This window comes from Salvelinus alpinus, chromosome 30 (assembly GCF_045679555.1).
Source record: "Salvelinus alpinus chromosome 30, SLU_Salpinus.1, whole genome shotgun sequence".
Lineage (NCBI taxonomy): Eukaryota > Metazoa > Chordata > Actinopteri > Salmoniformes > Salmonidae > Salvelinus > Salvelinus alpinus.
The window spans coordinates 18130171-18157732 of record NC_092115.1 but is presented as its reverse complement, the minus strand read 5'-3'; the positions used below and the strand labels follow the sequence as shown (position 1 = coordinate 18157732).

The following is a 27562-nucleotide window of genomic DNA, read 5'->3' as shown; positions in this document are numbered from 1 at the left end:
TCTAGGTCCAAGAAGCTCCTAAATAGCTTCTACCCCCAAACCATAAGATTCCTGAACAGCTAATCAAATGACTACCCAGACTATTTGCATTGCCCCCCCCCCCCCCTCCCCTGGTGCGCTGCTGCTACTCTCTGCTATTATCATCTATGCATAGTCACTTTAATAACTCTACCCACATGTACATATTACCTCGACACCGGCGCCCCCACACATTGACGTTGACTCTGTACCGGTACCCCCTGTATATAGCCCCGCTATTGTTATTTACTGCTGCTCTTTAATTATTTGTTATTCTTATCTCTAACTTTTGTAATTTTTGGGGGTATTTTCTTAAAACTGCATTGTTGGTTAAGGGCTTGTAAGTAACTATTTCACTGTAAGGTCTACACCTGTTATATTGGCGCATGTGACAAATAAAAATTGATTTGATTTGATTTGAAAATGGCTGTGTCTCTTCACAGTTCTCTTTGCGCAGTAAGGTGTTGTTTTATCTGTTTTTTTAAAACTGGTTTTATTGCTACCTTGAGTTACCTGGGGTGGAAGAGTGAGCAGTAGTCCAGGTGCGACAAAACTAGGGCCTGTAGGACCTGTCTGGTCGACTGAGATGTCACGAAGGCAGAACAATGCCCTATCATGGACAGACCTCTTCCTATTTTAGCAACCATTGAGTCTATGTTTTGACCATGAAAGCTTGCTAACTAGGGTTACACCCAGCAGTTTAGTCTCTTCAACTTGCTCAATGGCCACATTATTCAATAATAGATCTAAATGAAGTTTAGCATTGAGCGTGTGATTTGGCCCCAAAATAATGCTTTTAGTTTTTGAGATATTTAGCACCAGCCTATTGCTAGTTACCCATTCTAAAACTGACTGGAGCTCTATGTTAAGTGAATCAGTTTTTTTTTTTACTGTTGCAGCCGACGTGTATACTGTTGAGTCATCAGTGTACATAGACACCGGCTTTATTCAAGGTCAGTGGAAGGTCATTTGTAAAACAGAAAACAATAATGGCCCTAACCGGCTGCCCTGTGGTACATCACACACAACTGAATTAGCATGAGAGAGGCTTCCATTAACAAAAACACTCTGTGTTCTAATAGATAGGTAACTCTCAATCCATAATAAGGCAGAGGATGCAAATCCATAACACCTACGTTTTATTTAAAATAGGTTATGATCAATGACATCAAAAGCTGCACTGAAGTCTAACAAAACAGCTCCCACAATCTTCTTACTATCAATTTATTTCAGCCAATCATCAGTCAGTTGTGTCAGTGTTGAGTGCCCTTCCCTATAAGCATGCTGAAAGTCTGTTGTTAATTTGTTGTCTGTAAAATAACTTTGTATTTGATCAAACACCATTTTTTCCCAAAAGTCAGTGCAGAATGAACTGCTTCTACATGCATACATGGTAGTAAATGCATGATAGATGCATTGTAGCATTGTGAAGGTTACTCAAGTGAATTAACTTCCCCTCATCCAAGATAGCAACTGACATTAGATACATTTCAGATTTGGTTGGCAAGATAGCAAGTTGGCCTTGAATTGTCTCTGTGTCAGCTTGCTATCTGGGATAATGTCCCAAAATTATTACAACTTGATCCCCCGTTGTTAACTCTTAGGGCCTTGAGCAGAAGGGCTGAAATCCTTTCCAGACATTAACCAACTGTCAGGATGAGCTGTGCATATTGTGCCTGAGTGAAGCAGCTCTCTAGTGGCATATACAGGTCTAAGTCACTACAGTGAGATTTTCTCTCAGCTCTACTTCTTTCAGTAGTTATAAATATACTACATAGCTCTTTAGGCTTTAGTCTGAAAATAGAACCCTCAAAGTGTGACACGCCAGAGATTGAAGTGTTGATGGTGCCTGTGAATATAAAGTGATTTTTCCGTGTTAGTACAGCACATTGTCATTCATAACACCTCTTATTCTAGTGTATCGAGAAGCTCATTATCAGAATACTCATGCGTGTAGAGCCTTTGATACTCTTTAGGAAAGTCTGAAGTGCCTCTCTCTCTCTTTCGCACACTACCCTCCTCTCCTTCCCACTGCCCTTGCCCTTTCTATTTCTGCTCCTTTCTGCTCCCCTTTTCTTGGCAGTTTTCCCTCCCGTCGGTTAATTTTCTAGTCATTCCTCTTTTTAGAATGGAGATCACGTTTGATACTGCTTTGTAAAATTAATGGAAAAGGATCGCCTCAAGTAAGCTTTATTTCTGCAGTGAAAGGGACTTTGCATAGTTGTCCGTCTCTAGCCTCTATTTCCTCAGCTTTTCAGTAACTACTGATATCTCTTCTCTCTCTCTCTCTCTCTCTCTCTCTCTCTCTCTCTCTATCTATCTCTCTCCCTCTCTCCCTGTCTCTCTCTCCCCTCCCTCCTTTCTCTGTCTTTGCTGCCTCTACTCCATCTGCCCCTTGTTTTTCTAACTCTCCTTCTTCTCTCTCTTTCTCTCTCTCCATTCCCTCTCTAAATGTCCTTCCGTTCTTTCCATCCCTCCATTCTCTCACTACTCCAACTCTATCTGCCCCTGCTGTCCCTCCATCGCTCTCTCCTACCCTTCATCCCTCCACTCCATCCATACTTTCATCCATCCCTCCCTCCACCTGCCTGTGTGTTCCACCCTACCAGGACCTGCAGGATGCAGTGCAGCAGGAAGTCATTGAGCTGCAGGAGCAGCGGGGCGACCGCCAGGAACTGGAGGAGACCCTGGAGAAGCTGGAGCAGCACAGGGTGGAACTGGAGGAGCAACTCAAACTGACCAGGCTGGAGTGCGTCCAGGAGAGCCAGCAGGTCAGACACACACAGAGATGACAGCTGCTACGACTACTGTTACTGAATAAAACACAACAAATAACCATTTTTATGCATGATGATCATTTCTATTAGTGAATGTTTATTGCATGTTTTGTAATTTTTATGCAGTCATCTATGCTGTGATGGTGAGACACTGAACAATAAAGACATTTACCAACCATAGACAGACTTGGTTGGTTTGTGGTCAGTTCAGACCTCTTCTCCAATCTTCAAATGAATAAAGATTTGCAAATGCAAATGATTCTTGCTACCCTTCACGGCTCCGAAGTTAGGTCCCTCTGACACTGCTGTCGACTCCTTCTCTCCTCCTCTGTCCCCTGTCCCTACTCTTCCCAATACAGATCCTGTCCTTGCAGGCGGAGGAGGTGGCCAGGGAGACAAAGGTGGAGGAGTATGAGCGGGAGCTGGCAAGGGCCAGGAGGAAACTCAAACAGCTGAAGATGGAGGTCAGAAAGGCCCAGGGGAAGGTGGAGGAGGCGGGTGAGCGCACCATTCCTCTGGAGGAGTCCATCAGCCAATCATACGAAGAGATTTTACAGGTGGGTATGTCTTTATATGTCCCACTCTGGTTATGAACTCAATTAATTGTCCTTCAAAATGATTGCTATAGAAGCACTGGATTGATGACAGCATTCCGACAGGCTGGTCTTTCATGTAACCAGTCAATAATCTAGTCTTGCAGTTTTGAAACGGGACAGTGGTCACATAAGACAGCATACATGCCCTGGGCTATGGTCACAAGGGAGAGCATTCAAGAGAGCATTCAAGGTTGAAAAGCCCATTAAGCGAATTGGACCATGGCCTCAGATTTTTCCTGCCACTGTGTCTCCTGCTGTACTCCTCACATGGCAGCTGGAAGCCTGATAGCAGTAGCTAATAAGATAGTCTTGCTTGCCAGGCTTCTAGGGTTCTCCTAGAATGCGAGGATGCAGAGCGAATATGAGAATATGGTATCACAGGATGCTGGTGAGCGGAGGACGGGCTCATAATAAATAATGGAATGGAGTGAATGGAATGGTATCAAACACATGGAAGCTATGTGTTTGATGTGTTCGATACCATTTCATTGATTCCGTTCCAGCCATTACTATGAGCCCGTCCTCCCAGCCGCCTGTGTAATCAGGCTATATGCGTATGTGATAGACTGGGGTTCAAACCCAGGTCTCCTGCGACTGTGTTAGCCCGCTGAGCTAATGCTTCAGGTCTCAGGTAAAGGTACTCATTACAGGAGCAAGGTTCCAAACCACCTCAGTTACATGACACTACTAATATAAAACGGTTCAGTCAGACCAGCAGGTGGTGGTGGTGATTGTGTTATTTCAGTCCCCGGCTGACAGCTGATTCATGTGTAGCCTTCATCATGCCTCCAGTGTATTGATCTGTGTTGTCATGGCAGCTGCACCATGCAGACAAGCTCCAAACCCCCTGTGGAACTGGAAGGGTGAAGAGGCTGGTCACATTGATCCGTTATGTTGATTTTTGCTCCTTTTAATCATACTGCGACTTTAGAGAAAAGCCTTCAAGTTGTTGTTTGGCCGCCTCTCCTTCCAGTTCTCTGCTGCCAATGATTGGAATGAACTACAAAAATCTCTGAAACTGGAAACACTTATCTCCCTCACTAGCTTTAAGCACCAGCTGTCAGAGCAGCTCACAGATTACTGCACCTGTACATAGCCCATCTATAATTTAGCCCAAACAACTACCTCTCCCCCTACTGTATTTATTTATTTATTTAGCTCCTTTGCACCCCATTATTTCTATATCTACTTTGCACATTCTTCCACTGCAAATCTACCATTCCAGTGTTTTACTTGCTATATTGTATTTACTTCCCCACCATGGCCTTTTTTTTGCCTTTACCTCCCTTATCTCACCTCATTTGCTCACATTGTATATAGTTCTTTTTTTTTACTGTATTATTGACTGTATATTTGTTTTACTCCATGTGTAACTCTGTGTTGTTGTGTGTGTCGAACTGCTTTGCTTTTGTCACGTTTGTTGTATGGATGAGACCAAGGCGCAGCGTGAGATGAATACATCTCATTTAATGAAACGAAGAACACTTAAACAAACTTACAAAACGAACGTGAAGCTATATATGAAAAGTGCAGACACAGGCAAATAACACATAGACAATCACCCACAAAATGCTCAAGGAATATGGCTGCCTAAATATGGTTCCCAGTCAGAGACAACGATAAACAGCTGCCTCTAATTGAGAACCAATCTAGGCAACCATAGACATATAACTACCTAGACTAGTCAAAAACCCATAGACATACAAAAAACCCTAGACAGGACCAAACCTAAACAAACCACCCATTGTCACACCCTGACCTAATCAAAATAATAAAGAAAACAAATAATACTAAGGTCAGGGCGTGACAGCTTTATCTTGGCCAGGTCGCAATTGTAAATGAGAACTTGTTCTCAACTTGCCTACCTGGTTAAATAAAGGTGAAATAAAATAAATAAAATAATGTAGTAGACCAATATTTAATATCAGCTGGATTTATTTTGTTTGCTGATGATGTAGCAGAGATCATCTTTAAACAGATAACTGTTTGGTTGGTTCAGAGATTTAAAAAGGTCTGTGTTATTGGATAGACAAGCATAGTGTCTTTCAACAGCCGTGTGTCTAGCACTTAGGGCCAACCACTTACTTACTTGGCCTTCCCCGAGCCAAGTGGAGCATGAGGCTTTCCTCCATCTCTTCCTGTTCCGGGCAAAGCTAATACATATATAGACTTCTCTGAGATGTATCATATGTATTCGACGAATAGTGGCTTTCGTTGATGTCTGCTGTGAATTAGGAGGAGCAGACGTTCAGTACACTGAGGAGTGAGCGGACGGGAGATGCAACACTGCCAGACCACCAGCAAGTGGAGTCAAACGACACATCTCCCAGCAGCCTCAGGACAGAGGATGGAACTCTGGACGTACCCGATGTACCAGCCAGGTCATGGGGCAGGAGCCAATCACTGCCTGTCTACGCTGAAATCCTGGTATGTGTCATACAAATGGGTTTAAATCCCACAAGATGTCCATCATAACCATACAATTTGGGATAGCTTGAATTTTGGCTATTCTCTCTTCTCACAGGCAAACCTTGGGTGCGCGGCTCGCGCTAAGGACGGATTGTCTTATACACAAGAAGAGGAGGAGGAGGAGACACCTGTACCAAGCACACCAAAGGTATGGCTACCAACTCAGTAAAGTATTGTAAACCAATAATCTTTTGGAGAGACTGGCAAATTACTAAATTAATCTTTCACTGCACTGGGCTGTATCAGGGTCACACAGAGTGTTTCTTGGTAGTCTTAAACAAATCTACTTTGAAACGAAAGTATACACCTCACACACATGTTTATGGGCTTAAAAAAAGAAGACACCTGTACCATGTCAGATATAGAGTTGAAATGCATTACATTTTGAGTTTGCATCACAACATTACACTTTATATACATCACAGAGGACTGAACTATAACAACACTGTTTGACATAGAAACACCAGATAAAAAAAAATATATGTTTATTAATTATGAAATTATGAAAAATAGGAATAACATTTCACCCATGAGGCCACTAGGTAATTTGACTGCAGGAAAGCACTACAGTGTATGCTGGATGTATGAGGAAAACTCCCTTCATCTGTGAGAAAGGTTTATCCTATACCTCTTTAGCAGATAGATAAGGGAGAAGAGGAAGAGAAAGTGGAGGAGGAAGAGAAGATTTCCCAGACACGATCCACCAGTAGCATAGCAGTCGAAGATCTAGACTTCTACCACCCCGACCCCTTCATTCACTGTGAATCTGAACGTGAGCATCTGTTCTCTGTTCCATATGCTTTGACAATGATGATGGTACAGCTAAAGATGATGTTGGTGATGATGATGTTGGTGATGATGATGATGATATTGGGGGTAGTGGTAGTGATGATGATTATGATAACAGTGATGATGATAATGAAGATGATGGTGGTGGTGATGATAATGATGATGGTTGTTGTAGTGATACTGAAGATGATGATGCTTGTGATGATAATGATGACGATGATGGTGATAATTTTCTATTTGCAGATGACCTCTTCAAAGATGACAACTTATTTGCCAAGTCAGATAAATCTGGTGAGTGACGTTCATATATAAAACTTTGACAATATGATTGATTGATTATGATGATACGCTATAGCATTATCTAGGCCTCTAATTCTGTTGCAACTGATCCTTTCTCCTAGATGATGACCCGTTCAAAGGCACGGACCCCTTCGCTGCAGACATCCTCTTTCCAGAGGGGACAGAGGAGCCATATCCATCCACTGACCCTTTCCCAGACACCCCTGTCTGCCTGGAACCTGGATTTAACGAGGACACAGACAACAGCCTCTCCTGCCCTGAAAACAAAGCCTCTACCGGCACCCAGTGCTTTGAGTCCGAGTTCCCCGACGAGGATGAATCCAGCGACATAGAAATCAGTTACAGCAGGGAGGATCTGGACACTGTTCACACGGACGCTGTTGAACTCTCCTTCGTTGAGCCTAAAACCTTGATCTTGACCGAACGCTTGGGTTTCAAGCCCATCTACACAGCTCAAACCTGTTCTTTGGACACTGAATTATATGACGCAGATGAACCCGGCTTAGCTTTGGGACGCCAACCCTTCAGTGAAGCATCCCGGGCCAACACCTGGGCTGCCGGGCCCAACTTATCCACCGAATCGGACCCAAATGGATATGAGTTTAATATCAATGCAGTATCCCCACCTTCCGACATAGAAGAGATCGACATCACTCTTGGATCTATACGGGTTGACTTTGACGTTGTGTGTGACTCTGTGGAACTCAGCTACCCTGTTGGGATTCAGGCCTGTGACTCAGAACCTGCCGGAACAGGTGGATGCGACCTTCCTGAACCCAGCCCTCCTGTGCCCACCCGCCCGGTCCGTCCACCTAGACGCCTCAAAGGGGGAGCGTCAGCTGTCCTTGTAGAAGAGCCAGACACTCCCAAAGCTGAACGCTGTGATCCAGGTTCTTCCAGCCGCTCAGCTGATTCAGAGCTGAACAGTGCTATCGGGATGGACCCTCTTACCAGCTCTGCTGAACACAACAGTAAATTCAGCTTCAGCAACAACAGTCTCGAGCTGAACTATGAACCCAGTAGTCAAACTTCGTACAACTATGGATTCAAACTCAGCCCTGAACACCACAGTGAAGAGATTCTCGATCCTTTTGGCACTGAACTCAGCGATGAAGAGGCCGACAACCAAGCCTCATTTGATCCGTATGAATTTGAGCCTACCGCTCAACCTGAGACCCAAGACAAGTTCGACCCTTACGAGTTTGGACAAAACTCTCATGCCACCAACCAAGACACATTTGACCCCTTTGGTTTCAAACTCGTAAGTTTTGAGACTGACAACCAAGCTATTGTCGACCTACACAGTGGCGATGGTACCAACCTTAAAGACAACAATAACAGAACCAAACGGGACCCCTTTAGCTTTGATTTCAGTAACGCAGCATCAATGGACCAATATAGTTCAGACCTCAGTAATACTGCAACAATGGACCTCCTAGGTCTGGAACTCAGCAGAGCCAACAGTGTTGCTGAGTCAGACTGTAACAATCCTACAGTGTCTGACCCATTAGGAACAGTACAAACCATGGCAACTGGAAGCAACCTGTTAGACCTGGACCTTGTGTTTGGAAGCAGTAGTTATGGTAACCCTGAGGTCGCCCCTGAGCTCCACCCCTGTGAGCCTAGACTGGGAAACCCTGCTGGTCCAGACAACTTTGCGTTCAGAGCGAGAGACACTGCCCACTCCGAGTCTGTAGAAACCGTTTCTGACTGGATGACTGTTAAGGTCAGTGGCTCTGTTGTTTGATACTCTGGGGACATGTGTACTGGATGTGTGAGTGTGTTTGCTGTATGGTTGTGCATGTGGTGTACTGTAAGCAGGTGTGTGTAGCTGTGCGTTCGTGTAGAAGAAAGGCATGTGTGTGTGTGTTTCTTTGTGCATGTCAAATCAAATCAAATTGTATTTGTTACATGCGCCGAATACAACAGTAGACCTTATAGTGAAATGTTTACTTACAAGCCCTTAACCAACAACGCAGTAAAAAAATATATATATATACAGTGGGGAGAACAAGTATTTGATACACTGCCGATTTTGCAGGTTTTCCTACTTACAAAGCATGTAGAGGTCTGTCATTTTTATCATAGGTACACTTCAACTGTGAGAGACGGAATCTAAAACAAAAATCCAGAAAATCACATTGTATGATTTTTAAATAATTAATTTGCATTTTATTGCATGACATAAGTATTTGATCACCTACCAACCAGTAAGAATTCCGGCTCTCACAGACCTGTTAGTTTATCTTTAAGAAGCCCTCCTGTTCTCCACTCATTACCTGTATTAACTGCACCTGTTTGAACTCGTTACCTGTATAAAAGACACCTGTCCACACACAATCAAACAGATTCCAACCTCTCCACAATGGCCAAGACCAGAGAGCTGTGTAAGGACATCAGGGATAAAATTGTAGACCTGCACAAGGCTGGGATGGGCTACAGGACAATAGGCAAGCAGCTTGGTGAGAAGGAAACAACTGTTGGCGCAATTATTAGAAAATGGAAGAAGTTCAAGATGACGGTCAATCACCCTCGGTCTGGGGCTCCATGCAAGATTTCACCTCGTGGGGCATCAATGATCATGAGGAAGGTGAGGGATCAGCCCAGAACTACACGGCAGGACCTGGTCAATGACCTGAAGAGAGCTGGGACCACAGTCTCAAAGAAAACCATTAGTAACACACTACGCCGTCATGGATTAAAATCCTGCAGCGCACGCAAGGTCCCCCTGCTTAAGCCAGTGCATGTCCAGGCCTGTCTGAAGTTTGCCAATGACCATCTGGATGATCCAGAGGAGGAATGGGAGAAGGTCATGTGGTCTGATGAGACAAAAATAAAGCTTTTTGGTCTAACTCCACTCGCCGTGTTTGGAGGAAGAAGAAGTATGAGTACAACCCCAAGAACACCATCCCAACCGTGAAGCATGGAGGTGGAAACATCATTCTTTGGGGATGCTTTTCTGCAAAGGGGACAGGACGACTGCACCGTATTGAGGGGAGGATGGATGGGGCCATGTATCGCGAGATCTTGGCCAACAACCTCCTTCCCTCAGTAAGAGCATTGAAGATGGGTCGTGGCTGGGTCTTCCAGCATGACAACGACACGAAGCACACAGCCATGGCAACTAAGGAGTGGCTCCGTAAGAAGCATCTCAAGGTCCTGGAGTGGCCTAGCCAGTCTCCAGACCTGAACCCAATAGAAAATCTTTGGATGGAGCTGAAAGTCCGTATTGCCCAGCGACAGCCCCGAAACCTGAAGGATCTGGAGAAGATCTGTAGGGAGGAGTGGGCCAAAATCCCTGCTGCAGTGTGTGCAAACCTAGTCAAGAACTACAGGAAACGTATGATCTCTGTAATTGCAAACAAAGGTTTCTGTACCAAATATTAAGTTCTGCTTTTCTGATGTATCAAATACTTATGTCATGCAATAAAATGCAAATTAATTACTTAAAAATCATACAATGTGATTTTCTGGATTTTTGTTTTAGATTCCGTCTCTCATAGTTGAAGTGTACCTATGATAAAAATTACAGACCTCTACATGCTTTGTAACTAGGAAAACCTGCAAAATCGGCAGTGTATCAAATACTTGTTCTCCCCACTGTATATATTAAAAAAAAGAAATAAAGGTAACAAATAATTTAAGAATCGGACCTTGCATGTGTGCATATTTGACTGTTTACGATCCAGAGACAGTAACTTAATTTGTATTCTTGCTTCACAGACCAACTCCAGGGAGTCCTTCGGCCCAGTCAACTCCCGCACACACAGCCTGGACAAATGAACCATTCCCTGGGAAGAAGTCACCAGTCTGGCCATGAGTCTACTGCAGTACAGCCCAACAATGGGGAAGTAGATGAAGCAGGTGAAGGAAGGAATGAGAGAAAGGAGAGAGTCGCTTTTCTCCAACCTGGCATGATTCACCTTGACTCCTAGTCAAGGGTTGCAACATTGCATTGATTTAAAAGGGATTGATATGTTCATTGAAAATCATAATTTGATCATTCTAATTTATGAGTTATTAATTGGTGATGGTTGCTTTGCAGTTGTAAGGCGTTGGTTCATTCTATACCCTGTTATAGGTGCAATATAGTATTTAATCTTGGTCCAGATATAGGTAGAGGTGAGAACATACATTTCCACCCCTAAGAACCTCAAGTTTTAATTGCATGAAAACGAAAGGATTTATTATCCTGTTTATCTTGAAACTCTTTAACCATCCATCCTTTATCAGAAATATATGAGATGCCAAGGGATAGGGTAAAGGGTGGAGTGAATCATTTGGAATTGAGCTTTCTGCAAATACAACCATTACTTTTTGATGGAGGTGAGCAAACCAGGTTGGTAGAATGCAGGGTATGAGCTTCTTTATGTTCAAGCATTATGAGTCAACTGTAAAATAATAATTGAATAGGTTTAAAGTAAAGCCAACTGCGGCCAATACAAATAGTTAAAATCAAATCAAATCAAATGTTATTGGTCACGTACACATATTTAGCAGATGTTATTGAGGGTGTAGCGAAATGCTTGTGTTCCTAGCTCCAACAGTACAATAGTATCTAACATAAATATATTAAACATAAATGTTTAAAACCCCTTGGACCTTGCACGCCCAATTTTCCCTCCTGGTTAGCTATATAATATTCCACCTACCAATGTGACATGGCGTGAGCCATACCTTAAACAAATGTGTGTCTATGTATATAAATGTAAATCCATATGTACTTTCTCAGACGCCCTGGACCAGTGATACATAGATAAATGTAGGGAACTACAAAGTGAGTGAGTGTCTGATCTTACACCCATTCTTGTAACTTAGAGGCTCTATTCAATCAGATCTGCTTTAGCCAACATTCACATAGTTGTTGTTTTGGCGGTGTCTGAGGTGGAACTGTGTTAGAGCTGTCAGATCCACAAGCAGCTCCTGCCATTATACCTAAAGCGGACATTGCCATTGGCTGCACAGTCCCATTATGATAAATTCCATGCAGCCTTGTTTACAAGTTTCAAACACTAGAATGTGAGATGTAATCTACACCTCGATTAGGCTGATAGAAATCCTAATTTTGTTTAATGATTTTTAGCATCATTATTTCTAGATATACACTTCCTTGTTCTGAACGTCTAACGCGAGGTGGGACAATGATCAAGAGCAGCTGCTCACCGATTTGACAGCTCCAACACAGTTACTCCTTCGATACCGCCAAAACATAAGCTATGCGGGTGTCGGCTATCGCCGATTAACGCTTGATCTGATTGAATCTTGGACTTAACCTTTTGTCCAGTTTGCAAATATCTATCGTTACAAAATGGATTCCCATTTTTGCATACGGGTACTGCCAATATAACACGCCATATTCTTTGTACAAAGTGTCTTTATTGCAGTGATGGGGAATGGCAAAAGAAACCCAAACGGAAAGAAAGAATCTAGACCCAACTGCATGTAACACACATTCATTATCAGCTACAATGCACAGTAAAACAAATGAAAAATACACAAGCAAACATGTCTGGTCAAATAAAAATGAAGTGCATTTAATCACCAAAAAACAAAATCGACTATTTTTTACCCATAAAACATTAAAAGAATGTAGATACGTTGTGTGCATATGCACAATATAGGCCTATGTAGACAATTTCACCTCGTCTCATACCATTTTTAATCCAGATTTTATACTCGAAACTTGATTTAGTTGATACTACACAGGATCAACAAGATGGCTTTAAAAAAAAGCACACAGAAGAACGTTCCTGCCACTTAGAGTTGTGTTCAGAAGCTACAGATGACCTTGATGTAATCAACTACCATACCCCACAATTGTGTCGGCAGTGCAAATAATGGCATCGCTTTTGATGAGTGGGTATACTAATATATTCACAGTTCATATTGCCCTTACAAAAAAAGATAGCCGTTTTGAAACTGCAGTCTACTGTGGTATTTTGGAGCAATAATTGCAGCATACTGCAGTTATACTGCACTCTGACTACAATCTTTTTTCTTAACGGTGGTTTGAAAAACATATCCATTCCCCGTTAATTTGTGTTCTTCAGCAAATAACTCTATAACGGGACACTCCTCATTGACTGTCCAGCAATATTTTTTGCATGCTTAGATACTTAGAATTAGAACAGCAATAGACATGTAGTGACTATGAGGACAACAGATCGACTTGACTTTAATGTAGACTCATGGAGTCAACCACCAGAGGCATCATCCTGTATGATTGAGGAGATTTAAAATGTGCCATGCTATATAAAACGGCAGCGCTTTCAAAATGGGGACCTAAAACTAAGAAGCTTTAACTCTGACAACCGAGGCACCTAAAAAAAAAGCACAAGTATTATATTGTTCCACATAATGTGATGGATAATTACTCTGCTATTTCTTCATTTTAAATGTCAGACTGCCAAGAATAACACTGTTGCAGTTTTAATATCTTTCAGTTTACCCACAAACCAAAATAAGACTTGTTCAACATTCCAAGCTTAAGCCCCAGAAAGTTCTTTGTCCCGATAAGAGTTTGATTGGGTTTACAGTGTAGTCAGCTACTGATAGCACATGACAAAAAGGCATCCCTTGAACATTTTACTCCCAAATAGAGTAACACTCAGTGAAAGTTCTAAAAGAGATTACAGTTGCACTTTCTTTTACAATCTGTATTTACTAGAGAATACATTTAGCCTGGGGTCAAATACTTAAGATGTGCTCGATTTAGTTTATCAGACAGCTAACTCCAAGCACACAAGTATTTGACACATATTTGTCCCAAGATCTGTTGAATACTGTGATATACAACACTTTACTTGGACCGTAGTGACATTTCCAATGACTGAACTTGGTAGCATACTTGTGATTTTTCAGGAGTGAAGGATAAATACACTGTACTGTTTTACACATTTATTACGCAATAAGTACTTGATGATAGTTTAATAAACAACCCATATTGATCACACAATGTTCCAGGGTATCAATTGAACAGACACTGCATCCCCTCTAGACCATCATTCAACCATCAAAATCATAATAATTCTGCCAGCCATCCAATCAACAACTGAGAACATACCAACTTCCTGATATGGGCTTAATACTTGTACATTCCTCTCCATTGACAAGCTCCTCCCTTGGACGTAGCGGAACCGTGTTTGTTCCTAATATGTTCCTTCTGCCGACCACTTGGTTCTCAGTTCTAGGTCAAACGTGGTCGGACGGTTGCACACAGCTAACGAGTAACCCCAGACGCCATACTGACTCAAATCTACCAGTGGTCTATGGTCATATCAGTGAGGGGTGTAGACTAGAGCCGTCTTTAGAAAGACAAGAGTACAGGGGTTAGCCTAGGCTTGGTCCCCCCTCTGTTCTAGGCTTTGTCCTTGCGCTTCAGCTTGTTGACTTTCTTCGCTCCGCCGTTCTTGTTGATTAACTTCATGACTTTCTCCTTGTGGTCCAGCACCTTCATCATGGCATCTCTAGCTTCAGTGATCTGGTCCATCACCAGCTTACAGCGCTGCATGTTACCCTGGGGGGGGAAGAGACAATTCAAGATGGCTGACTGACATTCATAACAAAGGCCCAGGTAGATTTTCCCTTGAGCCCTCAAAAATGATATATACACATACCTGTGGAATTGATTAAACAAAACAGACCAAATACAGCTACAGAGCAGCATGCCTCACTTTAATATGAGTGTAGTAGCAGTGTTTATGGGAATAGTGAGTTCTTAGATATTGTGATTAAACGTGTGCTCAGGAAAACCTGTTTGGTTTGTAGGCTATAACTAAGGCCCAGAGTTTTTCCTGGTCAAGTCACCAGGTCTGGGAAAAATCTGGGCCTCCCCATGAGCAGCAGACGTGCATGGATTTCCTTTGTGTTGTTGCGTGTATGACCTCTGACCTGTATGAGCTCGTTGATACGGTGCATGTCATCATCCGACCCGGCCTTCTTCTTTGGGATCAGGCCCTCTTGGAGGGTAGTGAGGCGGCTGTACACATCATGCTCCAGATTAGTCTGGGGATAGAGAGGGGATACAATAGAGAGACCAATACAACATGATTGACATCACAAATGACTGCTATTCAGGAGGACAATTACTGTATCTTGTTCTAAGAAAATATGGGTATAGAACCACTTCATTGTCTTCCGACAGCTACGTCATACAATGTGAAGTGTTGCCATGAAGCACCATCAGCGCAGATGGCCGTCGTGCTAAATGACGTGAGACAATGAGATCCACTTGGATAACTTAAAGAGTCACCCTTTTTCACACCAACTCCATAACTCTAAGGATCTGTTTTTGTCGTGCTTAAAATTCAGCTAACTGCACGTAAAAGGGAAGTGTTTCTCACCAGCTGCATGAGCTGTGCAGCACACAGGTGCATCTTCCAGCCCTGCGCTCTGCACACCACCCCCTTCTGATTGGCTACGTCCTGCAGGGTGCCCTTCTTCTCCTCTGAAACCATGACAACACACCATTAAGCCATGTTATAATACAGTAATACCTCCAACACCACCATTAAGCCATTTTATAATATAATACAGGTTTTTTTCTGTATCAACAGGGGCTTAGGTGGTGGGCGTTAGCGCGGCAACATTGCTTAGAACATTTTAGAGACCCCCATCTGGCGGTGTAGAGAAACTGTTACATTTAAGCCACTTTCCTGCAATTCTAGACATTTCTCAAATTTCTCATTCTCGCCATTTTAAAGCTAGTTTCTTGTAATTCTATATTATAGCAGAAAAATAATACAGTAATACACACCATTAAGATATTTAATTATAACTAGGGACAGGAGTTTTTCCTGGTTAGGAAAATCTCTAGACCCAAGTCATAAAATATTTGTGCTTTGAAAGTGACTGGTCATTTGCTAGCAAGCCATGCTGGAGACTACTAAAACAGAACAGTGGAATTAACTGGTGTTTTCCCCCCACTAGCGTTACTAATGAAAAGGTCTAACAATGATGTGATGACAACAAATGACATTAGCTTTCATAGCTTACTAATAATTCCTTTTCGTTTTGCTTCACAGTGCACAATAGAAAGAGGTCCTCTTGGTTTGTGTGTGTATGGGCGTGCGTGTGCGTGTTCTAAATGTTTTCATATGTGTGCACACTGGAGAGAATAATAACCTTGTGTGTGATGTTGTTGTAATAATGGTTGTGTCATTTAAATTGTCCAAACAAAACAACGAATAAACAATTCAATGTCAAAAAGCCTCCTGAGCATTACTGGCATTTTTGTCCACGAGAATAGCATTTCAGTCAGTCCCACGAGAAACGCATTTCAGTCAGTCCCACGAGAAACGCAATTCAGTCAGTCCCACGAGAAACGCATTTCAGTACCACAACAAGCTCTTAGAACCCAGAATGTATGAACATTCTTTAGAAATACAGTTATCATTGAACATTATCAACAATAAAAGACGTTGGTCTGACCTTTGACCCGGATGTCACTGTATCTCTGGAAGTGGTGGTAGGCAGCCTTCCAGGGGTTCCTGTAGTGGCGGAGGAGGGTGACCGGGGGGCGAGCCCGGGTGGGGACATAACGCACACCCTCCTCATCTGCAGGGCAGAGAAACACAGTGGTCACTCACAGGGTTAATATGGCTGTTCTTGTACAAGTCTTGTCCTTATAGACTAGTGAATCTTTAGACAAAGTGCACAACAGGAGTAGACTCTAGCTAACGACGATTTATTGTCTGAAAATAAGGAGAATGCAATAAACATTATGTAAGACTGCAGTTAACTTGAGCCCGTTTCCAAGTTACTGAGGCTAGTTTACCGGAACAAATCGCTCACACACACACACACACAAAAGGGATGTTCCCTTACCTATGTACTCCTTGGGGGGCGACTTGCGTTTCTCGGGCCTCATGCTGTGTGGTCTGGCCAGGACCTTCTCCTCGTCTGTGCTGTTGGTCTCCATCATCTCACTCTCCTCCGTGGAGATGACATGCTGCTGCTTCCGGGGCTTCTTCCTGGGGGAGGCCCCGAGGATCACGTCCCCACCGGGCATCATGGACAACATGGGGGCACCGCAATGGGGCATAGGGGGACCTGGAGGAAGATGAGGGGCGAGGCCCGTATTCACAAAGCGTCTCAGACTAGGAATAATGATCCAGGATCAGCCCCCCCTCTTATTCATTCTGATTTAAAAAGGTAAAAGCATCGTACACCATATCAGCAATAGAAGGACATCAATAAAACAAAAAGTGTTACAGAGAAATTCATCTTTCAATTCAAATGTACCTGCTTTGGAGGTATCCATAGGCTCCACTTCCTGCTTTATCTTGAGCTCTGGGAGGGTGGAGCTTATTCCACATGCCGCTGTGCTACTGGCCGCTGCTTGTGTAGGCGGAACCACCACGTTGGTCATAGACGAGATTGGTGGAGTAATGGCGGACATGGCGGGGCCAGGCTGGGAGTGTGGGGGTGCGGACACTGAGAGGAGGGTCTGGATTGGCTGAGAGGGCTGCTGCTCATTGATCTGATGGCTGGGCAGCGCTTCCATGGAGGACGACGTCAACGGGGGAGCCAGGGACACGTGGAGATCAGCCTTGTGCTTCATACTGGGTGAACAGGGAAGATATCAACCACAAAATCATTTTAAATGTCATTTTTAACTACAAGATGTAGTTGAAGGATACCAGCGCGTGTAATCGGCATCTACTGAGGATACCAGCGCGTGTAATCAGCATCTACTGAGGATACCAGCGTGTGTGTAATCAGCATCTACTGAGATCAGGGCCTACTAACAAGGTGCTGTGCTAAGTCCTACCCTGATGCAGGCCTGATGCCTCCATCTATCCTGGGGCTGATGGCCTCTGGGATCAGGTTCTTCCTCACAGCAGACCTTTATAGGGCAAACAGAAATGGGTTAGTGCTGGACTGGAACAAAAACATGCACACCCCGTAGCTCGCCAGGACCACTGCTCTAGTAAGTTGTAGCATCCAGAGAAAAACAGAGGGGTGTTCTAAACTCACCCTTCATTGGCAGGCTTCTTGCGCAGGATGCTAGGCCGGGGGGAGGACAGCAGGGTGGGGGCACCAGTCCCAGTGTTCTGGGGGTGTGTCTGCCCAACGCAGGTGGGAGGCTGGCTGCTGCCGAACGTCTGGCCAATGGGGTTGGCCACCAGAGTGGAGCCGTCTGCTAACACAACTAAGAATAAAGAACAATGTTACTGTATTTTTTCCAGACAACTAAATTAATTTGAACTAATACATTAATATCATGAGAACTTTAGAGACTGGAGGAAATCTGTAGAATGATATATGTATTATATTCATAATATGGAAATCTCAGAACCGACAATTCTGGACTTGTCTCTATGCTGTTGTGTTTGTTGCTACTTGGCTATCTGCCAACTTTTTGGTTTTTACTTTTAATACATGTACCAATGTTACGTTCCCCAGTTTCTGTGTTGTGGGTTTGTGTGTGTGTATTTCAAGAAATGGCTTCCTGGATTCTAAAAGCAGCTGATTGGTTGGCCCCATTGCAGATTGGATCTGACCCCTCCCTCTCATCATCAAGGGATACAGCTGTCTGCAATTACAACTCCTTCTCCAGCTGGATAAAAGCCAGTGTTCTTTTGTCAGGAGGAGAGAGCTTCTTTGTATGTCCTGTGTTGGTCTGTATAAGTTGTTTAAAGTATTTTGTAGCCGCTCCTGCAGAGGTATGTGTATGCCATAGGACTTAGTACTTTGGTTTATTGAAATTGTTCAAAGTATTGGTGAATTATTTTTTGTTTCATTAGTTCCCAGGGGAGGAAGCGGAACACACCTTGGGAGTGTGTAGGCAAGAGGCCTGTGGGCATACATAATTCGTAGTATTGAATCTGTCTATGCACACTAGGTAAGACCTGGGCGGACCACCACCTGTATTTTGGTTAGCGTGCCAGTTGGTGCTAAAGGTTAGGTAAGCTGTGGGAAGGCAGCTAAGGTAGGAGAGGGGACTAACTTTTACTTTCTTTGCTTTGGTTCCGTCCATCCCCTTTTCCTCACCTTCCCGTGTATAAGAAATAATAAATTCCCTGCAAACTGTATTTTTCTCTGCCTCTGTCGTCCTTCCCCGCACCTACAATCACATACCTTTTTCACTCCACGGGGAGTTGAGTTGTGGCAGGGTGTTGTGTTCCCTCCGCCAAGAGGCGTACGTAACAACCAACATATTCATTTTTTCTTCGCTCAACTTTTTCACCCCAGATACTTTATCTGGACATGGTTCTACAGAACCTCCACCAGCCGAAAAAGTTAAGTAGTAACATTAAAACTATGCCATCTAATTGCAGTTGCTGTACTCATCATACAGGAGAACTATAAGAACAAACTGGTGAAGATAGCTGTGTTGCAAGTGCAACTTCAGATGCAAATGTTAGGCAAGGATGAAACAGTGTCTGTGCCACCACTAAGTACAGCTTGTACTGTAGTATAAATTCCCCTGGACAGTCCCCGCAGCCGGACAATTTTCTCAAGGCTTCTGGAAAGAAATGCTGTCGGCATGCTCAACCAATCTAGTCACGAAATCTATGCAGCCTACTCAATCACCTTTTATAGCTACCGTTTACAGGCATAATGGACTGTATAGTGTTCCTCACCAAGTTCCTATCGGACCTCGTAGTCATGGCAGATAATATTCACATGGAAAAGTCCACAGACCCACTCAAAAGGCTTTTGGCGCCATCATCGGCTCAGTGGGGTTTGTCCAACATGTTTCCGGACCTACACATTGCCACAATGTTTTCCTCATATTCCTGGACTATCGGACCACCACTTCTTACATTTGCAATCGCAACAAATAATCTGCTCAGACCCCAACCAAGGATCATCAAAAGCTGTGCTATAAATTCTCAGAAACCCAAAGATTCCTAGATGCCCTACCAGACTCCCTCCACCTACTGGATGTCAGAGTACAAAAAAACAGTTAACCACCTAACGGAGGATCTACATTTAACCTTGCATAATACCCTAGATGCAGTCGCACCCCCCCCCCCCAAAAAAAAACATCTGTCACAAGAAATTTGCTCCCTGGTACACAGAAAATACCCGAGCCTTGATGCAAGCTTCCAGAAAATTGGAATGGAAATGGCGCTCCACCAAACTGGAAGTCTTCCGACTAGCTTGGAAAGACAGTACCGTGCAATATCAAAGAGCCCTCACTGCCGCTTGATCATCTTATTTTTCCAGCCTAATTGAGGAGATTAAGAACAATCCAACATTTCTTATTGATACTGTTGCAAAGCTAACTAAAAAGCAGCATTCCCCAAGAGAGGATGGCTTTCACTTCAGCAGTGATAAATTCATAAACTTCTTTGATGAAAAGATCTTTAGAAAGTAAATTAGACTCCTTTTTGAATCTCCATATTTCTTCAAAGCTCAGTTGTCCTGAGTCTGCACAGAACTGCCATGACCTAGGATCAATGGAGACACTCAAATTTTTAAATCCTACATCTCTTGACACATTCATGAAAATAGTAATGGCCTCTAAACCGTCAAGCTGCATACTGGTCCCTATTCCAACTAAACAACTCAAAGAGCTACTTCCTGTGCTTGGTCCACCAGTGTTCAACATAATAAAAATGGCTCCCTATCCAATCAAATGTATTCATAAAGCCCTTTTTACATCAGCCCGATATCACAAAGTGCTATACAGAAACACAGCCTAAAACCCCAAACAGCAAGCAATGCAGATGTAGAGAAGCATGGTGGCTAGGAAAACCCACCTAGAAAGGTAGGAACCTAGGAAGAAACCTAGAGAGGAACCCGGCTCTGAGGGGTGGCCAGTCCTCTTCTGGCTGTGCCGGGTGGAGATTATAACAGTACATGGCCAAGAGGTTCAAACATTCATAGACGGTCAGCAGGGTCAAATAATAACAATCACAGTGGTTGTAGAGGGTGCAACAGGTCAGCACCTCAGGAGTAAATGTCAGTTGGCTTTTCATAGCCGATCACATTCACCGGATGTGTACCAAACTCACTAAAGTGGCAGTAATAAAGCCCCTCTTCAAAAAGCCAAACCTTGACCCAGATTTTTTTTTTTTTACTAAATCGGCCTATTTCGAAAATCCCATTCCTCTCAAACATTTTAGGAAAATCTGTTGTGCAGCAACTCACTGCCTTCCTGAAGACAAATGTATACGAAATGCTTCGGTCAGGTTTTAGACCCCATCATAGCAGACTGCACTCATGAAGGTGGCAAATTACCTTTTATTGGCGTCAGACCAAGGCTCCGCATCTGTCCTTGTGCTCCTAGACCCTATTCCTGCTTTTGACACCATCGATCAACACATTCTTTTGGAGAGATTAGAAACCCTAATTGGTCTACACCGTCAAGTTCTTGCCTGGTTCAGAACTTATCTGTCAGAGAGATATCAGTTTGTCTCTGTGGATGGTTTCTCCTCTGACAAAGCAATTGTAAGTGTCGGCGTTCCTCACGGTTCCATTTTAGGACCACTATTGTTTTCACTATACACTACCGGTCAAAAGTTTTTGAACACCTTCTCATTCAAGGGTTTTAATTTATTTTTACAATTTTCTACATTGAAAAATAATGTGAAGACATCAAAACTATGAAAAAATATATGGAATAATGTAGTAACCAAAAGTGTTAAATCAAAATATATTTTCTATTTGAGATTCTACAAAGTAGCCACCCTTTTCCTTGATGACAGCTTTGCACTCTTGGAATTCTCTCAACCAGCTTCACCTGGAATGCTTTTCCAACAGTCTTGAAGGAGTTCCCACATACGCTGAGCACTCGTTGCACCCTCTACAACCACTGATTATTATTTGACCCTGCTGGTCATCTACGAACGTTTGAACATCTTGAAGAACAATCTGGCTGTGCCAGTCCTCCACCTGGCACAGCCAGAAGAGGACTGGCCACCCCTCAGAGCCTGGTTCCTCTCTAGGTTTCTTCCTGCCTTTCTATGGAGTTTTTCCTAGCCACCATGCTTCTACATCTGCATTGCTTGCTGTTTGGGGGTTTAGGCTGGTTTTCTGTATAGCACTGACATCTGCTGATGTAAAAGGGGCTTTATAAATACAATTTGATTGATTCAAACCTCTTCAAACTTCTTCATTCACCAACTCACCTGAGGTCTTGTTCTCAATGGCTGGCTGCTGTTGGTTGATGGGCACAGGTTGGATGTTTTGCGCAGTGATCTGACCGGTGGCAGTGTGCAGGCCCTGGGTGCTGATGTTGGTTGACTTGATGCCCTGCGTGGCCATGGCGGCGGGCTGGATGTTCTGCGTGTTGATCTGAGCGATACGGTCCACCGTCATCAGCTGCATGGGGTTGAGGTGCACCGCCGACGCTACGCCCACACTGGCCTGGGTCTGCATGGCCGTGCCGCTGGGGGCCTGAGGGGTTACTGTAGGGGTGACAGGAAACAGAGATGAGGGGTTGGGGTTGACACACACAGGGTTAGAGACTTGTTTAGAGACAGATTACACTAGCCCACAATTGGGTCGGACTCTGGCTTGGGTAGCCAGAACTAGAAACTAGTGATTTAATGATACATAATTATCATTCATCTTGATTGAAGTGAGAGTTGGTTCAGAACTTTCATTATCTAGCATTTTTATTATTGGTCATCATCATCTAGTATGATCATCATTATATAGCATTATCATCAGCATCATTGTCTAGCATTATCATCAGCATCATACCCCGAGAATTCCAAATATCTGATTGGTTACAGAGTCATATGGAAGCAGTGATTTAAATAGTAAGAGAAGAGGTGAGTGGTACCTGGATACTGTCGGATGGTTGAAACAGAGCTGGTGATGGGGGTGTAGGTGTGTGTCAGAGGGTACGACGAAGAAGGGTAGGTAGGCAGGAAGTACTGAAACTGCACTGGCACCGATTGCCTGTGTGTGTGGGGGGGAGAATGCATGCCAACTGAATAAGATAAAAAACACAACTTTTGCCTTTTCATAACATTTTCAGCTTTCAACTATCAACCAGAAATGTACTCCAAGTACAGCAGAAATAAGGAGAAGACATTTTAGACTATTGATATGTAGCCCAGGACAATCGAGAAACATTAAGTGTTCTCTCGTGTTATCTATCCTCTGGGATCAGATAATACATGCATTAACAGGATGAGTATCGTCAACCCAAAATAAAAATCTATCAGTGCCCGTCTCTGACCTGTCACTGCGGGCCTCCATGGTGATGGGGTTGGGGGAGGAGCGGGGGCCTGAGATGGGGATCAGGTTCCCCCTCTCTCCAGGGTACTCCGGTTGGATCCTGGGCGAGGTGTGGGCTATTGGCTGGGGAACCACTTTAGCTGAAGAGGGCGGAGGTGGAATGGGGTGCAAATTTCATTTCACAACATAAAATCACTCCGTAGGAACTGGTGCTCTAAATTCAATTTGTTGCTATCAGTTCGGCAGTTAATAATTCAATGTGTCACTGTTTTTAATAGTCTCTACTCATACCAATTACTTATTAGATAAGTAAACATGACATGTTATGTGGAGTATGTTACTCCAGACAGTAGCCTGGTGCCTTTGACTCCAACATTAATGATTGAGATACTTACCCACGGGGATGTTGGACGTGGTGACTGCTGTGGCGTGGGAGGAATGAGAGGGCATCGCCATGGTGACGATGTTACTGTTGGGGTGGGGTCCTGAGCCTGGGTGAGGTACGATGTGGTTATTACACAATTAAAACAGAATAAAGGAGACATTTAGTCTTGCTAACTGTTCCCTCTGCTTCCGTGCATCAAGTCTGACATCAACAGGCTCCTGAACAGCTTCTATCCCCAACCCATAAGACTGTTGAATAGCTAACAGAATGGCTACATGGACTGAGTTGACCCTTGTATTTTATTTTTGCACTGATCTATGCACACTCACGGGACTCTACACATACAATCATAATGTATGCTGCTGCTACGCTTTATCATATCTGATGCCTAGTCACCTCACCCCTATACATATCTACCTCTATCACTCCAGTATCCCTGCACATATGGCATTGGAACTGATCCTTTATTATAGCTTCTTACTTTCTCGTGTTCTTTTTATTTCTATTTCTTGTGTGTTTTTGTTTTACCTTATGTTATTTTTAGTGCTATATTGATATGTGCATTGTTGGGTTTGGAGCTTGCAAGAAAGGCATTTCACTGTACTTGTGCATGTGACTTAACTTGAATACGACGCTGAAATGAAAATAGATGAGTTAGACATCTCTCCATCACAACAATAGCATCATACCTGTAGTGCTAGGCGATGGAGCAGTATTGGTGGCTAATATGGGGGCAACAGTTGCTGCAGCGACAGGAGTAACATTGCTGAATATGGACTTCTGTGCCATGGTGTTGTACAGCTGGGGTTTCTGACCCCCAATGGCAGGGTGAGAGGGCAGGGTGATGCGTGTGGGGGTCTCCCGAGATTGGGGAGGACGCTGGATGCTCAGAGTGGCTGGAGGGGGGTGAATGGTCAACCCTGGACGCCTGATGGAAGAGAACAAGAGGAGAGTTAACATTGGTTTTACGTACACCTGCAATAGCTGGAATGGTATTGGGCACTATCTAGACACATTTACACAATGTGGAGCTAGGTTGGTAGAGCATGGCGCTTGCAATGTCAGGATATTGGGTTTGATTACCGGGACAAAAAAAACTGATGTATGACCAAGTCGGTTTGAACAAAGCATCTGCTAAATGGCATACACACACACACACACACACACACATACATACATACATAAAACAAAATAAAACCGTAAAAAATGGTTTAAAGTTAATGCTTTGAGCATGTCGTACCCATGAACCATCTCTGCGGAGTGCGTGGCTGAGCTAACCACTGGGGACTGAGGCCTGGTGGCCGTTACCGGGGCAACCACCGTGGGCAACACAGCCGTGGACGTTGTTACTATTGGCCGGGACTGGATAGGCTGGTGGATGATGTGCTGGACAGTAGGTGGACCAGTACCACCACCAGGACCTGTAGCAGGTCTCAGTACGGTAGGGCCTTTAGAACTGGACATCACAGCAGCTGCAGCAGCTCCTGGAAACACACATGAACAACAGTTAGACATGTCTGTGCTTAGGATGGTTTTGCTGAGGACCTAGAGTGGGTTAAAATATGAACCAACCACTATGGTGTACTTTGTTTGGTCACGGTAAGCACCTTGACTATTTTCTGAATTATAAAAGTTTCTATCTGCTCTGGGCTATGCGACTGACCTCGGGGTAGATGGGAGGTAAAGGTGTGCTGGGGAACGCCAGTGGAGCCGAGCTGCAGGGGCGGGCCGTTGCTGCGAATGATCTGCACGTGATGGTGCAAGTTACTGGGGTTGCCCTGGAAACGCCACGCCCATGGACACAAAGCATTATAGATTTGGAACCACATTTTTCATCATGTCATCACATTGGGTAACCTTAAAAGGGTATATTATTGCTGGGGTACATTACAATGGTAAACAACACCAGTCCTTACCTGTTGGCCACTGATAGTTGCTACAGGGATGCCGGGGGTCGGAGGCACAGTGCTCTCCATGGTTACAGTGAGGTGGCTTGCCTTGGGTGGCAGGGAGATGTGGCCCTGGATGTTGGCTGGTGCTGGGGCGATCACTCGACTGGGCATGGGCGACTTCAGAGATGACTGCACCTATGAAAAGGCATGGAGAGATTAGATAAAGTAGGCTGAAGGCAAATGCAGCAGACAGAACTCTGAGCTGCCTCATCCATACCTTTATAGGTCCTTCAGTGAAGGCCAGAGGCAGGCCCTGGGGAATGTGCGGTGGAGGGGCTGACACTGTGACGGGCATGCCCTGCTGGAGGGGCAGGTGCTGAGGTAGTGTTGGGTGGTGACCCTGGGGGGGGCCGTGGACCTGGGGGTAAGGCCGGACCACCACTGTCTCCTGCTTGTCATCTCTGAAGCCCGGTGCTCCACCACCACCGCTGGGGCGGTCATAAGGACTGTGGTCTGGGTGAGGGTCACGGCTGTTATCGTCTGTCCCACCTGTGGTACAAAGAGTTGGAGTACTAACCCTTGTTATGCAGCAGACTTGACTGACCAATGATTTCTCACACTTATTAACCATTGCAAATAGTTGTAAAAGCTGTGATACAAAGCAAGTTAGTTCAGCAGGTTGCATGATATTACCTGTTGTGTTTGGTTGACTACTAGCCACCATTGCAGTGTTTCCTCCGGAAATCTGTTTTTTTCCCATACCAGGGGGTATTCCCGGTCGTGAATATTGTTGCGAACTCATCTTCTGACACAATTGACTTCTACGCAATGAAGAGAATAATATTAAACTTGAAAGGTACAGGTAACTGCCAAAATAAAGGAAACACCAACATAAATTGTTTTAATATGGCGTTGCACCACAACGAGACACCAGAACAGCTTCTATGCGCCGTGGCATAGGTTCTACAAGTGCCTTGAATCTCTATTCGAGGGATGCGACACCATTATCCCACAAGAAATTCCATAATTTGGTGTATTGTTGACGGTGGAAAATGCTGTCTCTGGTGCGGCTCCAGAATCTCCCATAAGTGTTCATTTGGGTTGAGATCTGGTGACTGAGACACACACACCCTTTAATGTTCTTATGTTCTTTTGAGTGTCCTCTTTCAAAATCACTGAGATGTCTTCTTCTAGCCATGGCTGACAAAATAATGAGCAACTGGGCATTTTTATTCATTACCCTAAACATTACGCAATGCTAATTGCTAAAATTTCCTCAGGAACCACACCTGTGTGGAAGCACCTGATTTCAATATACTTTGTATCCCTCATTTACTCAAGTGTTTATTTTATTTTGGCAGTTACCTGTATGTAGCTAGCTAATATAAGTTCACAACTGAATTTTGCCAACATCTAACGTTAAGCAGACATTTTCTCAAAATCGTCCATTATGAGGTCCATCTCACACAGTCAATGCTGTAACTTAATGCTTAGTTAAGTAGTTAACGTTAAGTGAGTGCGTTGACATCTGCAAGGATTTCTCTGCAAGTTGTAACCATATAGACATCAGTAACTAGCTAACTTGATGGCCAACCTTTTGACTATGAACACTGTTTGCAGTGGACTGGATTCAAGCCAAGGATAACATTAGCTTGCTACAACTTCAAAGCAGTCACTCGCTAACAACTGTACCGTTAAGTTAGCTTACTAGTCACTGACTTGCTAGTTTGTTGCTACTTCGATGAAGCCAGTGTGGGCTAGCCGCTAACTAAGCAAGTTGAACAGACAGCTCTTTTAGTCGATTTAAACCGTAGTAGATACAGTACACAACTAGTTAAATATTAACTGAAATCGCGCCTTAGCTAACAATGCTAGAAGCTAGCTAAATGCTGCATTATGTCACTGAACTAACAATAATCAATACATTTGTTGATTAGCCCATTCATCAGAAAGACGTACATTCATCTGCAATTATTATTGGTGGTTACTAAGAAACAGTACGATTATATAGAACCAGCAACAAGAACATACCTTGTTTTTGATCAGGAATCTCCATCCGTGTCTTTCTACTACGCGCGTGTTCCACTAGCATCACTATTTCAGAACTTCCGGTTTTCAGTGAGTTTGTTTAGCCATATTGCAAAATAAAAGACATACGGAAAAATAACGCTACAATAAGGAGGTTGCTGTAGC

General features: G+C 43.8%; 2 protein-coding genes across 4 annotated transcripts in view; one reads left to right on the top strand and one right to left on the bottom strand.

The window, feature by feature from the left end:
• LOC139560597 (uncharacterized) overlaps positions 1–16156 on the top strand; it is a 24561-nt gene extending 8405 nt beyond the window's left edge. Inside the window, exons 3-10 of one of the 2 annotated variants that reach the window (XM_071377521.1) lie at positions 2628–2789; positions 3155–3352; positions 5627–5818; positions 5916–6008; positions 6500–6632; positions 6893–6940; positions 7051–8675; positions 10673–16156. In XM_071377521.1, the coding sequence (XP_071233622.1) occupies positions 2628–2789; positions 3155–3352; positions 5627–5818; positions 5916–6008; positions 6500–6632; positions 6893–6940; positions 7051–8675; positions 10673–10732 (2511 nt within the window). In that variant the 3' untranslated portion in view covers positions 10733–16156. Of the gene's footprint in view, positions 1–2627; positions 2790–3154; positions 3353–5626; positions 5819–5915; positions 6009–6496; positions 6633–6892; positions 6941–7050; positions 8676–10672 lie in introns of both variants that reach the window. The other variant, XM_071377520.1, reaches the window with a different exon arrangement.
• Positions 13832–27562, bottom strand: LOC139560596 (histone deacetylase complex subunit SAP130-like). Of its 2 annotated transcripts, none has more exons than XM_071377518.1 (19): positions 27401–27562; positions 26063–26190; positions 25647–25918; positions 25394–25564; positions 25141–25255; positions 24718–24961; positions 24167–24405; positions 23488–23583; positions 23094–23232; positions 22692–22810; positions 22033–22311; positions 17927–18101; positions 17721–17795; positions 17192–17511; positions 16775–16999; positions 16379–16504; positions 15292–15395; positions 14840–14953; positions 13832–14465 (listed from the first exon to the last, which is right to left on the bottom strand). In XM_071377518.1, exons 2-19 carry the CDS (start codon positions 26169–26171, stop codon positions 14307–14309), a joined length of 3081 nt encoding a protein of 1026 aa, XP_071233619.1. In that variant the 5' UTR covers positions 26172–26190; positions 27401–27562; the 3' UTR covers positions 13832–14306. The 2 variants fall into 2 exon arrangements, with proteins under 2 accessions (XP_071233619.1, XP_071233620.1); XM_071377519.1 differs by having other exon boundaries at positions 25141–25222.

What these genes read in the sequence shown, in the direction of transcription:
- LOC139560596 (XM_071377518.1), bottom strand. Translation starts at nt 26,171, where the DNA reads ATGAGTTCGCAACAATATTCACGACCGGGAATACCCCCTGGTATGGGA. An exon ending in CTGCACAGCTCATGCAGCTG is followed by an intron (nt 14,954 to 15,291) that starts GTGAGAAACACT and finishes CTCTATCCCCAG; the next exon opens with ACTAATCTGGAGCATGATGT. An exon ending in GTATCAACGAGCTCATACAG is followed by an intron (nt 14,466 to 14,839) that starts GTCAGAGGTCAT and finishes TTCCCCCCCCAG; the next exon opens with GGTAACATGCAGCGCTGTAA.